General features: G+C 38.4%; 1 protein-coding gene across 6 annotated transcripts in view; it reads left to right on the top strand.

Annotated features, from left to right (window-relative positions):
- Nucleotides 1-13,984, top strand: part of ARNT2 (aryl hydrocarbon receptor nuclear translocator 2) — a 371,710-nt gene that overhangs the window by 177,648 nt on the left and 180,078 nt on the right. For 5 of the 6 annotated variants that reach the window (XM_072619163.1, XM_072619149.1, XM_072619140.1 and 2 more), the window contains 2 exons: nucleotides 1,583-1,694; nucleotides 9,859-9,906. In XM_072619163.1, coding sequence (XP_072475264.1) covers nucleotides 1,585-1,694; nucleotides 9,859-9,906 — 158 coding nt within the window. In that variant the 5' untranslated portion in view covers nucleotides 1,583-1,584. The remainder of the gene's footprint in view (nucleotides 1-1,582; nucleotides 1,695-9,858; nucleotides 9,907-13,984) is intronic. The other variant, XM_072619173.1, reaches the window with a different exon arrangement.

The following is a 13,984-nucleotide window of genomic DNA, read 5'->3' on the forward strand; positions in this document are numbered from 1 at the left end:
AAAATGGATTTGCCCCAATTCTAAATTCAACCCAATAGTTGAATGCAGTAACTTCATCCTCAGTTTTCAAGCAATGTATTTCATTCCATCTTTTAGAAAATTAAATATTTTTACCAGATGGATGTTCAAGTAATATAGCTATTAGATTATTTGTTTATTTTACACTGCTGCACTAGATCTATTGCCACCCAAAATAAAGCAAATTTATGAGAAATTAAAGAGAATTATTTTAAAAAGGAGATTATTACTTAAATATAAATTTTAGTGTGTATTTATAGTGCAGTAAATACTATAAATGAGAAATAGCATAAAATAGAAAGCTGGCTTCAGTGTCTGGAAGGTCTGAGTTCAAATCCAGGCTCAGGCAGCTACTGATTGTATGACCCTAAACAAATTAGTTGGTCTTTGAGCACCCCAGGCAGTTCTCTAAAACTGTAAGTTTCAGAGAAGGTATTCACCTGTATGGATAGAGGAAGTTTGTTACTAGAAGCATCCTGGATCCATGCAATCCTAGATCCAGTAAAAAACAAATAGGGAAAAGTAGAAATCTTCATACTTCTCAGAGTTCTATAGGAATATTCATGTTAAGATTCCATTTATTAAGAATTCCAGAACTGTTCAAGTTGACCTTCAGTCACACAGTATTTACAAAATGTTGTGTATTTTAACATGATTAAGTGATGACAGTTACATGGTTCATTTTCAGATTGCTATTTGGGAAGGAAATATGACTTGTAGGAATGAACTAGATCTGATACACACAAAGAGTGTACACATTATCCAGGTTCTCTTGTATTGTGCTGTCAACATACCATGACATTCATTATTTTTCTATTAACTTGAGCACTGATTCCTTTGTTTATCCTTGAATGCCTTTCTGAAGTGGATTGTTCTAAGCTATCACTTCTATTATATCCCTGAGTGAAAGTTGAACTAATACAAGTAAATTCTTGTGAAGTCATTTTTGAGAGCAATTGTACTACGTGCAAATTTACATGTTCTCATAGAGAGGATGTGTAAAGTGTGTCAGGACTGTACAACACCACTAGAATTGATTTTTAAAAATCCTTTTAATTCTCTGTATCCCCTAAGCAGTAAGCCAGGCCCTCCTTGGGAATCCTTTACTTGTTGGTTATAAATTCAAGGTTTTATACGATGCATTAATATATTTGTGCAGGTATCTTATTTACTATTTGAAATGCACCCAATGGGATCATTTCAGTCTCTGATTACTAAGGGGAAAGCCTCCAGCTCCCCTAGAAAGGAAAACTAGACTCCCCTCAAAGAGAAGCCAGCTGTGTTTCACAGCAGATTGGCCAAGGCTTGTATGTAGCTACAAGTAGCCAAGGATGATTCTTCGTTTGGCAGCAGCCATTCTGATCTCCCATTCATTGTCTGAGTTAAATGTTAGGTCTCTTTGAAAGTGACATTTCCTCTTTTAAACTATTTTCTCAATAATAAATTCTTAGTCCCTTGACTTGAAGTAGTTGATAGTCCTTTCAGAGAGTTCTGCATGTCTTGCTGCTTGTTTGGGGTCCTTGTCGGCATTGATAACTAATGGAGTTTTGTTCTGAATTTGCAGAAATGGCTTCTGATATCCCAGGATCGGTGACTTTGCCTGTTGCTCCCATGGCAACGGGGCAGGTGAGAATGACAGGGGCCATGCCTGCTAGAGGAGGAAAGAGGCGTTCCGGGTAAGCAACTTCAGTATTTCAAGGTCAAATTTGCATTGGTAAATGTCGTTCAACCCTGATAACTGGGGGCTTCTCTCTTTTCTTCTAAAATAGGAACTCAGTAGTTTGCCTTAGAAGTGCTGAGATTTTTGTAAGTTAAAGTAACATGCACATGACTTTGCCAGTATAAGTGGTTGTGAATTCTACACCAAACTGATGAGAACTCTGTCCTTGGGAAAATCTGCTTCTGCATCCTGCTGGACTCTAATTAAGCCATTTAATAGGCACTCACTCATCTGCAGTGACCTCAGTGAGGATGAGCAGTCCTGATCATAAACGCAGAGGGGAAGGCAGTGACTAATTTACATTTCTTAGTGTGGCTGGTGGTGGACTGAACTGGAAAAAAGCCTCTGCTACACATACCTGCCCTTTGTTTTGAAATCAAAATTTGTTGGCATTTCATTTCAGGAAATAAATTTAATGTTGATCACCTCAAGTTCTTAGGCTTTGCAGATTATAAGGATCCTTTTGGGTTCTGAGGACCTGGGTTTAATTCCTAGCTCTGGTCTTTATAATGTGTGCCCTTGGGTAAATAATTTCTCTTTTCTTGGCCTCAGTTTCCTGGGGTGTAAGTTGAGGGGGCTGCACTAGATAGCTTCTGAGACCTCTTCCCTTTCAGGATCTATGTTTCAATGTTCTCTGTCCAAAGAATATATAGGCATCTGTTTTTAAAATTGCTGAACTACTAGTATATCATCAAGCTTAAGTTTCAAATACACTGCGGCTGTTAGTTCTGTGGAAAAGGTAATGCTAATCAGATGATCTGGGTGATGAATAATATGGCATGATTAACGCTCCAGTATCCACAATTGATTTGTGGTTACTGCAGAAAAATTGGGTTTTTTTCCTCTTTCTTCCCTAGTCACTAGACAGACATTAAACATTTGTTAAGTGCCTACTAGGTGCCAGGCACTCTACCAAGCTCTGGGGATATGAATACAAAAAAAGAAAGAGGCCTTGCTCTCAAGCAACTTGTAGTCTGATGGGAGAAGATAACACACAAAAGAGAAAAGGAAGCTGGACAGGGAAGGTGCCCAGCATGGAGGCCCTGATGGAAGTATCCAACAAAGTCCAGCCAACAGGGATATGAAGAGATGGCTGGTCTGGGCCCAGTCCTTCAGTGGAGGTTTGGGGAGGCTCTTTTTGCTCCATCCTCCAGTCAGAGAGGTAGAGGTCACTGATGAGGTCTGAGAAGCCAGGCACTAGCAGGGGACACTTTCAGTGCAGTTCATTCAGGGCCCTGTCAGGGAAGTAGGTAGATTACTCACAGTTAACTCTGTGAACTGTAGAGTCAGGTTGTAGGAGGACAGGATGGGCCTGGGCAGGTATGTGCCACCTGTCATAGCCAGATGTTTAAGGGCTGAAGGCTTTCACCTTTATGCTGCTGATCTGTCCATTGAGCACAACTTGGCCGCTTCCCTTACTGCTTTTAGTTCCTAGTGTCCTGAATCCTGATTTTTGCCTTCTTACAGGTTGCAGTGCTCATAGGATCATTGATTTAGAATTGGAAAAAGCCTGTGAGGCCATCTGGTCTAACTCCCTCATTTTACAGATGAGGAAACTGAGACTCAGAGAAGTAATTTGCCTAAAGTTGCACAGCTAGTTAGTGCAGCACTAATTCAGCATCATTTCTTCAGTTCCCCCCCAACCCCCCAACCAGTAAGGAGTTGGCACCTGTAAGTCAGAACCAATCTGGTGAACCTTGTGGGAAGTAAGAAAGTTCTATTGTCCACATTCCTCGGTGATAAGGGTTGTGACCTAGCATGGACAAGTTAGAAGTCAGAAACTAACGCGCAGGCCCAAGGGGCTGTGTGAGGAAAGGCCTATCAGAGTGGAGAACATGGAGTCACATGGCCAGGGGACGGTGTTGTGGAAGATCCAAAGTTCAGAAAACAGTATAAAAAATCCCATCTTCCTGCATAGTCTTCCTGTAACCCTACTGGGGAGGCTACCTGTCCATTCAGGGGGAATGGATGTAAAGATTAATAAAGGTTTTCCTGATTTCACAAGAGGTATTATTCTTTATTTAAGGTGAGCATGTTTCTCACTGTTGGGGGCTTGTTAAATGGGCTTATTTCTAACAACCCTAATTCCTGATTGCCCTTTTTCTTGATTTCCTGTAGCATGGTTGGCCATTCTGATGAGGTATAGGCTCTGGGAGCCCCTTGAACTCTGCTTGAATCTTCCCACTTGATCTGACATTCACCTGAGGCCAAAAGCCTTCCATTACTGCCCAAATCTCTGTTACCCTTAACCTAACCTAGCTCTCCATTGTCTGTTATCTCCAGGTAGCCTTCAGCTATTTCCCACCCTTAATCCCATTCTCTTGGTTCTGGGAGTCAGACCTCTAGTTACTCCAGTCTATTGGCCATTCCCATCAAGATCCATCTTCCTCCAGTCACCCCAGACTACTTGGCCACCCCTAGATCCCTCCCACAGTCTTTGTATGTATAAGATCCATCTTGGTTCCATAAAGGTGGTCAGATTCAATCTGACCTTCTCAAGAGCTTAGATTCTGTCTGGCCTGCTGGTAGTGTCACATTATGCTCAGCTACCTTAAGAGTCTAGCCAATGCTGAGATTTCTTAAGAGTCTGGCCAGTATCTTTAATAAACTTTGCTTTTCTTGGCTGATAGAAGGCTTGGGTCGAATTCATTTGGACAGAGCCTGATGTATCGCTATTTCAGGGTCCCCCCCCCAAACCTCAACAATTCCATAGTAGCTCAGTTGAAAAGACTTAAACCCCTTTATCAATGTCATATAATTATAATTTCTTGGTCATGGTGATAAACTTAGAAAGCTAGAGCTATAGTTGAGATCTAACTTCTATTTCTCCTTAAAAGCATTCCCCCCTCCCCAAAAGCAAAAATGAAGAGAAAACCAGAGAGAGAGGACAGAGGGAATCAGTTCAAGATGATGAAGAGAAAACCCCAAATGGAACTGGCTTATAGAGTAATGGTAGATCTCAGCTGTCTCATTTTTTATCACTTTTTATGCTGATTGTTAGATTCATGATTAATTTTTTCCCCCAGGAATAAATACTTTGCCATGACTTGGCTATATTTGCCCACCTTTTCTCTATGTCAGGGGAAAATACATGGGTGAAAAGGCTCTTAAAAGTTCTGTTTCAATAAATTTTCTATAGTCTCATCATCCAATAGGAAAGCTACCCCAAACAAGCCAGCACCCCTATATGAGGTTTGTCTTTAGCAAATTTGTTGAGTTTTTTTAACCTGCTCTGGTTTTTTAAATCCTTTGTTGACAGTCTTGCCCTAATATGATTCACCATGAAGTAGAATGTGGTTTAAGCATGTTGTTCAATATCCAGAGATACTAGTTTATCTTAAAGACATCCAGAGCTGTGTTTTCATCAGCATGTGGGACTTTCATTAAGGAAACTTCCTCTATCAATGCATGGCTGTTAGCCTTGGAGTTGCCTGGGTCAGTTAGTTTAACTGCTTTGCCCAGGTTCATACAACCAGATGTGTCAGAGTGGGTCCTGCACCCAGGCCATTCTGCCTCCAGTCTTGTAATAACACTGCCTCTCTTTCTTAAATACTTAACAGGCATTATTATGAGATGGTCTCAGGTAAAAGGCAGTCCTGTAGCTCTGATCCCCAGGACTCAGTGTGTTTATGTTAACATTCAGTACTTAACACAGCCCGCAACCTAGCAAGAGTCTAAATCATAAAATGTCAGAGCTGGAAGGGGCAGTCGACATCATAAAACTTCATCTTTTTGTTTAACAACTAAGGACACGGAGTCTCAGAGACATGGAATTTTCTAAGTGATATGACGACACATCTGCATTTAGAACCTGAGCTTCCTTATTCTTAGTCACCTGCTTTTCTGTTTCCATTCTGGAGAAACATGTGACTCAGATAAATAACAATGAGAGAGGGAAGGGAAACATTTTCTGTGTTTAGTTAATGTTTTACTTTGGGCTGAGGGGATGGTGCATTTCCATTATGGAAAGGAAAAATAGGGAAAAGCTGAGCCACAGACAGGATGAAGCATCCTACCTGTTCTTCTGCCTGGTCATCATAGTGTGACTTAGTTATTTATGGATTTCAAAGCTAATAGAAACGTTTATTCTCTTTTGGATTATCCATGTCCACTATTATACTTCCAGCAGTGCTTTGACCTTGATGAGAATCTTGTGCAAACTATTTGCATCTCTGAATTTGCCATTTAGAAGACCTGGTGAAGGTACATTGGTTTTAGACTCCTTGTATTGATATATTTTATTACAAAGGTATTGACGCAGGTAACTTAAAATATCCTTTCTCAGCCTTTCTAATTTCAGAGGATGATGCCTGTGTTGGAGGTAGCTTCACTGCACCTTGATGTCCGATGAAGAGCTGGACATTTTTTTTAAAAAGCTAATTTCATCACAGTTATGTTTATGGTTACTTCCCTTTCCTTTTGGGAGCTTGTAGATCTTAGCTCCTCTCCACCACTCTGAAATTAGAGGTTTCTTTCCCAATGGATATACCGAATTTAAGCACTCATTTGCTGAAATGTATTAATTATTTGACTTGTGTTTGCAAATGAGCTCTTTCACACATTGAAAATATATGCCATAGTAAAGGCATTTTATCCTTGGTTTATAGAAACATCAGATTGGTTTTTGACTCTTTGCTGCAGTGGCAGATGACATGAAAAATAAAAATTCCAGTTGTTGCTGACATTACTTAAATTAAACTTCCATGTGTTAGGGTATCAGTGAAATCTCTTTTCTTTGACCGTAACCAACAATACATTACTACACAACAATAGTTATAAAAATCCTTATCCAATATTTCACTCCAGACTAATGTTCAGCCCAGAAGTGCCTTACCCAATTTTTGAGGAAAGGAAGACTTCCTTCTCATTATAGTGAAGTGAGGGAATACATTTTCAGCCAACCTCATCAATTAATTGTATTGCATTTTTAAGTTGAATAAAAGAAGACGTAAAAGTCACATTTTGATTCATTCCCTTTATTATCTTAGTTCATTCTGGATTATAAAGATATATGAAAAGACAGACAAAATGAAGGATGGTTTATTAGAACCTTTCAGAGCCAAGGAAATAATCATAGCTCATTTTTGCTGCATTTTACATTAAGAATTTAAAGTGAAGGCAAAAGACGCTACTATCTGGGCCAACAGATTTCTGAAACATTCTTTGTCTTATTGTGCGAGCTATTTCTAATGGATTGCTGACATGCATTCTGCCCTGAATGAATAGTCAATCTTGTGTTTTGGTTACAGGTGAGTTCTTTGGAGGATTTTAAAACTCTGTATTATCTCCTGAATTCAGCCTCCACCCTGCACTCATTAGTAAGATAGAGACACTGCATTTTCTTTTCCCATTTATAGTTCAGTCTGACTCCCTTGAATTTCTGATGAATCTAAAGAATTTTGGGTCCAGGCAGTGGTACTATCCTTTGCTTATACCAACAGTGGACCATAGATGACTTGAGCACACCTGAGGACTTAAGCTGTAACATTTCATTGTGATGCCAGTGCAAACAGCTCCTTTTTTCTAATTTAGAAGAATATGGAATTGTCTTAGCATTTCAAAAAATCTAATTGTGGAGACTGAGGATGAATGTGACTACACTATAAAAATAATTCTATCAGAGCTATTTTAAAATTTATATGACTATTATTAATAATATATTAAGACTGTGGTACTTGACATTTTGATAACAGCATAATTATAAAGCACTTTAAGGTTCACAAAATATTTTTGTCACAACCATGTGAGGTAATTAATGCAATTATTGTTATGTCCATTTTACAAATGAGAAAAAAGGCCAAGAGAGTCCAAGTAAGTTGCTCAGGGGTCGCACAGCTAGTAAATGTTAAACTGAAGCTCGAACTCAAATCTTCTGATTTCCAAGTTCAGAGCTCTTTATGTAACTCACATTTTGTAAAGGTTGGGACATCTGAGTTTGTAATAAAGCACAGTTTTAAAGTTTAATGTACTTTCTTCACTATGAAACCTTAGCAAATGCTTTCAAAGACAACTTTCCTTAGAGTTTAGGAGTACCATCTATTTTTCTGGTGATTTCAGTACATTTTTGCTACCTCTAAAGTTTGTTCTGGTTTGACATAAAGGCTTCAGTTTCCCATAATGACCACGGGAGGGCAGTACATCTCTACTGTATTTTTGTTTGGAGAATTAATCGTTTGTGTTTTTGCCGGTATCTTTGAGTAAAATATAACTTTCAGGAAAGCACTGATGACAATCATTACATACACTATAAACCATTTTCACTATAGCATCACTTTCAAAAAAAATTCTGTCTGGCCACATTTTCAAACAAATAAGCACTTTCATAATGCGTTTTAGTAGTCAGACTTCTTCCAGCCTTTCTTTGTTAGATTCTACTCTGTCTTAAGTCCTCGTTCTAACAGTTTGTAGATCGTTGACACTAAGTTCCAACATACGGTATGTAAGTTTCTGTGTCCTTGTAATAAGTAGGTTGTCTGTATACTGTCTCTCTGTGTGTGATTGTGTATGCATTCTATTTCTCCCCATTTCCTCCCTTTCATTCTTTGTCACTGTATACAGATATTATTTGTATTGTTACTGCCCAAACCAGTTTCCTAACTCTTTTTTTCTTACCTCTTTAGACTAGTGTGACCCTTTTTTCAGTTACCCCTGGTGCCTAAAGCCAGAGTTTATGGGAACAGAGCTGGTTGTAATGTAGGAAAAGAAGGAAAACTTCAAAATGACAGCTGTTCCTTCTGGAAAACAGCTCTAATGAGTCTAATACTGCCCTCCACCAAGGCTTCAAGTTTGTTCCTTTAGTTCTTTAGAGTAAAGCATTATTTTCCTAAACACATCTCCCCTCTCTTTCATTGCCCTGTGCTGGGAAGGCTGTTCTCACCTGATCTGTCTGTAGTGAATGGCCTTCTTCATTAGATCTCCATCTTCATGGACCATGGCTATTAGACAGGAAGGGGCCTGGGCAGTTCCCCTTCTGATTTAGCAAGAGATGATCACTTATTCAGGATAACTGTTTTTTGTAAAGTCTCTGCTTTTCCCAATGAGGGAGCCTCCCTTGATCTTATCTTTCTCCCTAATGATACATGGTATATGGAGGGAGGGAGGTGTGGATTATTACATTCACAACCTCAGACTGGTTCTCCATGTTCCATAAAGTGACAATTCCTTCTTCTCTGGGGCAGGCTGAGCTGGGAATGGGGAAGAGAGGAGGGCTCATGGTTACTGACAGCATGCTTATGGGAACTTGTGCCTTACTTCTAGTAATGCCTGGGATATCCTTCCCTTCTCCCCCCACCCTCACTTACTCCCTCAGTCCCTGTCAGAAGCCAGGTGAGGGCATCTCTCCCTCAAGAACCACAACCAGCCTATTCAGAGGCACGCTTTTATTATATTAACTTGCATAAGACATTGGATATGTACATTATGTAAATTAAACCAAACATTTTGAAAATAATAATGAGTTGTAATAGTTTGTATTGATAACAGTTTAAAAAACCTCCAGATTTTAGTGTTCCTTTTTATCTTTAAGTAATTAAGTAAAGACCTAGACAAATTAATTTAAGTAACTAATTAAATTAAATAGCAGACTTGGGTCACTCAGGTCAAAGAAGATTATTATTTTTTCTTAATAGTTTGGTTCATCCTAAGCTAATTATTGTCTTAAATCTCATTATTTTTTACTTAGACTTTCAGGTATTGCCTGAGGATTTCTATTTTGATATACTTTGAAGTAATTATTTTTAAACTTTCCTCTTTAAAAAAAACAACTTGAATTATAAATACAATTAAATTATAAATTGTAAAGATTATAAAACATCCATCCAAACATGCTGAAAAACGATATTATATGTGTCTATCTCCTTAGGGGATTACCACTATTTTTTCAGTGAAAATTCACACTTATGAGTTCCATGTGATCCTCTTCTCACCTAAAAGGCACTGCCCCTGGTCAGTACCCATGGCAGGGTGGCAAGGCTTCATTGTCTTTCCATCTTTGGGGACAAGCCAGTGACTTTATCTTCAGCACTACAAAGCCTCGGGTTCAGTTTGGATTACTCCCTCCAGTGCTAAAGTAGAGTTTTACCCAGTTAGATAAAGGCTCACCAGAGGTCTTGCTTTTTCAGAATGGACTTCGATGATGAAGATGGTGAAGGCCCCAGCAAATTTTCAAGGTGAGTTATTTTTTTTTTAATACTTAAAATGACCCGCTCCTGCCAGGTAGGACAACCACCCATAAAAGAAGATATAAGTCCAGCTTATGTTATAACATTCATTCTCTGCATCTTGGACATATTATTCTTTTCTAATTCTTTCATTTTATCTTGTAATGGGAACGTTTGCATAGGGCAGCATTTAGTCACATGGCTGCCAACTGAATGGTTAACATAACTCTTAAGTCTCGCAACCTATATTATTTAAAGAGATGAGGTGACTTAATTAGCTGTTTTTCATTTTAATTGATAAAAATTTCATTCAGTAGACTCATTTTTTTATACTTTTTAGAAAGGTCATGAATTATAGTTAAAGATCTCAGGAGGAGGCATGTTTTTCTACCCTTGAAAATGAGGAAAATGTTAGGCACTGAACTTGCCTTCCTCTAACAAATAAAACTGCAGGCTATTGAGTAGCTTGTGACTCTTGTGGAATGTCTTTTATATACCAAGATCTTTTTACAATTAATGGCAATTTGTCTACAACATGGGTTTTTCAAATGGAGTTTTATGCCCTGTTTGAGCCTTAGCATTTATAATTAAATTGCATTTTTAGCTAATTTTATTGGGTTTATATGTATTCCTTAAAGTATGTAATTTCATTTAGGAGAGGCAGTCTGATACAGTAGATAGAGAACTGGCCTTGGACCTACAGTTCAAGTCTGTTCTCTAGCTCCCATTGGCATTGTGGTCCTAGGTAAGTCACTTAAGCCTTTTAGTGCCCCAGACAGCTCTCTGAGATTTTAAGTTGAGGAGGTGACTGTCAACACTGGGAGAGGAAATTCCTCACTGGGAGTTCCATATGTCAGTGAAATCATAGGTAGGGTTTTTTAAAATTCTCATTTATTCAGGGATAAAAAAACAAGAAGATGGAAGATAACTTTATCATTCATGGATCTTTATGGCAAAGAGGTGGCACAGTGGATAGAGTGCAGGTTAGGAAGATCTAAGTTAGATTTGGCTTCAAACTTCATACTTGCTGTATGACCTTGGACAAGGTACTTAACCTCTGTTTGCTTCAATTTCCTCATTTATAAGGAACCTAACTCTCAAGGCTTTGAAGGTCTTTTAAGATAACATTTGTAGAGTGCTTAGCACTGTGTCTGACACATGGTAAGTGCTACATAAATGCTAGTTATTACTAAGGTCTTGGTAGCAAATTTAGAAGTTTGGAGAAGACCAAAACTGTTTTGTTAAGGTATGAAAATAGTTTAGCCTTATGCTTAGCTGTGGTAAGATAGCTCCTCTTCTCCTCCTCTCCTATCGTAGTGACCGGCAGGGCCATTTATGAACTTAAGAAATGTATGAACCAAATGAGAGAAGGTATAACACTGACAAAAATCAAAAGAAACCGACAACAGAAATAAGCTTTCTGTGCATTCTTCTCTAAATTCAGGAGTCCTAATTCGATCAATTCCTTTCTTTGTTTAAAAAAATAAGTTTTAGAAGTATAATTTGGAGTGTGTTCCGTTTCAGGTGCTACTACTACTACTACTACTAGTACTACTACTACTTCTACTACCACCACCACCACCACCACCACCACCATCACAGCTAATGCTGTTGCTACTACTACTACCATCACTCAACATTTACAGAGTGCTTTACAAAGTTCCTTTTGCCTACATTGTCTCATTTCATTCCTACAAAATCCATATGACGTGGATGGAGTATTATTTCCAGTTTATTAATATTAAATGCTATTACCTCCAGTTTACAGATGAGGAAATTGAGATACTGAGAGTGACTTTCATAGATCACACAAGTAGTAAGTGGCATAGCAGAATCTCAAACACCATCTTCTGATTACACATTCAATGCCCATCGCACTATGGCCAGAGCTCACCTGCCTGAGTGTTAGGTGATCGGCTGGTGGTAATCCCAAGAATATTATTCTGATTCTAGCTCGCTAAAGAACTCAGGAGTCTCTCATTACTGATATTATGAACATTCCATCGACTTTGTTATGGTAGCCTTCATAACCAGATACTGATCCATAGCCCACTTAGTTTCTTTTTACCCAAAGCAGCAGATTTGTGTCCTTTAAGGAACTGAAGCTTTCCCTTCTCCCTTTTTTCCAGTGGAACAGATTTCATCTTACAGGTATTAATGGGGTAGGAGGATGAGTCTAATATAATAAGCCTGCTATTTTTGCATGACTTATGGAAATCGATGTCATCCTATCTCTTAATGCAGATTATCTGAGGGTACCTCAGTAGCATTTGTCTTTAAATGTTGTTCTTGGTAGGGGAAGTCCCCTTAGTATAATATCTTTAATAGGTCCTTCCTTTTCCTTTAAATACATGCTTGGGTAAGGGACCCCACACTGAAGTCACTGGAGCACAATCTCAGATTTGGGTAAAATCATAGATGTTAAAAAGAACATCAACATCTGGTCTGAAGATCTTGTAGTTCCCAGTCAAAATAAATATGTAACTTTTCAACAATGAAAGATTCTTAAAGTTTAAATAAAATGTGTATGTCTACACACTTAAATTTGGTAATACTAGTGAGGAATATTTTTATCTCAATATAGCCTTCAAGTAGCCTTGAAAATTAATGTCCATTTATACATGCTTCTGTTGTTTTTGAGAGAAAACTCTTACCAGAAGTAACTGTGTACCAGTTCCTTCTTGATTGATTTTCCCTTAGATTACACTTGTTGATGTCAGGAGATCATGATTGCTGGAGTCCAAGCATTTATGCTTTTTCCCTTACAAGAAGTGAGGATCAGAGAGATGGAGAATGACCTTTAGCGGTCAGAGTCAGTGTTAACAATAACATGACACTGGATAATATCTATAAACTGATCAAACAATTTAGTAATAAAAGTATAGAATCTTATAAATTTCAGTCTGTTCATGAGTCAGTCTGTCTAAACATTTCTGGTCTAGGTTTAGAACTGTATCTGACTAAAAAATGCTTGCCATGTTTGCCGTTTTGTAACTTTGAATTTTCAGAGATGGAAAAGTCTTTATGGAAAGGCTCCAGCTTTTATTCCTCTCTGTATCACATTACCAATGTCACCTTCCCCCCAGAACCTAGCCCAGTCACCTCCACAAGGTAGCCAGATAATGCTTGTTGAATGAATGAATGTCAGAAGCTAGGTGCTTCTGTGTTATGCAGAGTCACAGGATCATAGACTTTAAAGCCAGAAGAGAGGCAAGCCTTTCTTTTTAAAAAGAAGAAGAAATTGAAAACAAAGGAAGGTAAATGACATATCCAAGGTCATGCAGGTCATAAATGGTAGAGTCACCAGAAGACTTGAACCCAGGGCCTTTGACTTCTTTGTCGTTACTCTTTCCATGATGCCAGGGAGGAAGATCCCTGAATTGGGAAACAGCTTCTATGTTTCTGGAGCCCAAGAAGCCAGTAGGAACATACTGCATCCTTGCTCAATAAAACTCAAGTAAGATGACCAAGGGAATTCTGATGCTGCCCTCAGTGGTAGCAGTTTAGAAAAACATATTTGCATTTCATTGGCATAAAGGGCTAAGCGTCAAACTGTCATCAAAAATGATTGATGCTTCTGTGGAGAATCCTTATGACTGCCAGTATTGGTTCTTGAGGGAATAGCTTTAAGTCCAAAGGAGTCTGTTTTGCTTTCTAAAACTGGGTGATTTATCAAAGGGACGTTCTTGACTTGAAGATCCAGCATTGTTTCTTGAGTTGTTTTTGACTCACAGTCTTCTATAGTAACTCCTGGTTATCCTCTGGGAATCCTGGTTCCCAGCATTCAGTATTAAAAGCCAAGGGAACATAGGAATAGTCAGACAACAACAAAAAAATACCTTAGACCTTAGGAAAGCTGATTTTTAAAATTTGAACTAGAAGATATAAATAAGGAATGTTTATTTGTAGAAGAACATTCTAACCATAAAATCATAAATAACCCAGTGCAAAAGAAAAGATGGAAATAGGGTCATAAAAGCATGTCTCCAAGCTGTGAGAATAGTATTAGAAAGGATAGATTCCAGAATGAGCTGAGGCTTGCAGCAATGCTAAGTATAAGGATAAGGGCTTTTTATTGGGGATGGAA

The sequence above is a fragment of the Notamacropus eugenii genome, chromosome 1 (genome assembly GCF_028372415.1).
Source record: "Notamacropus eugenii isolate mMacEug1 chromosome 1, mMacEug1.pri_v2, whole genome shotgun sequence".
NCBI classification, from domain to species: Eukaryota; Metazoa; Chordata; class Mammalia; order Diprotodontia; family Macropodidae; genus Notamacropus; species Notamacropus eugenii.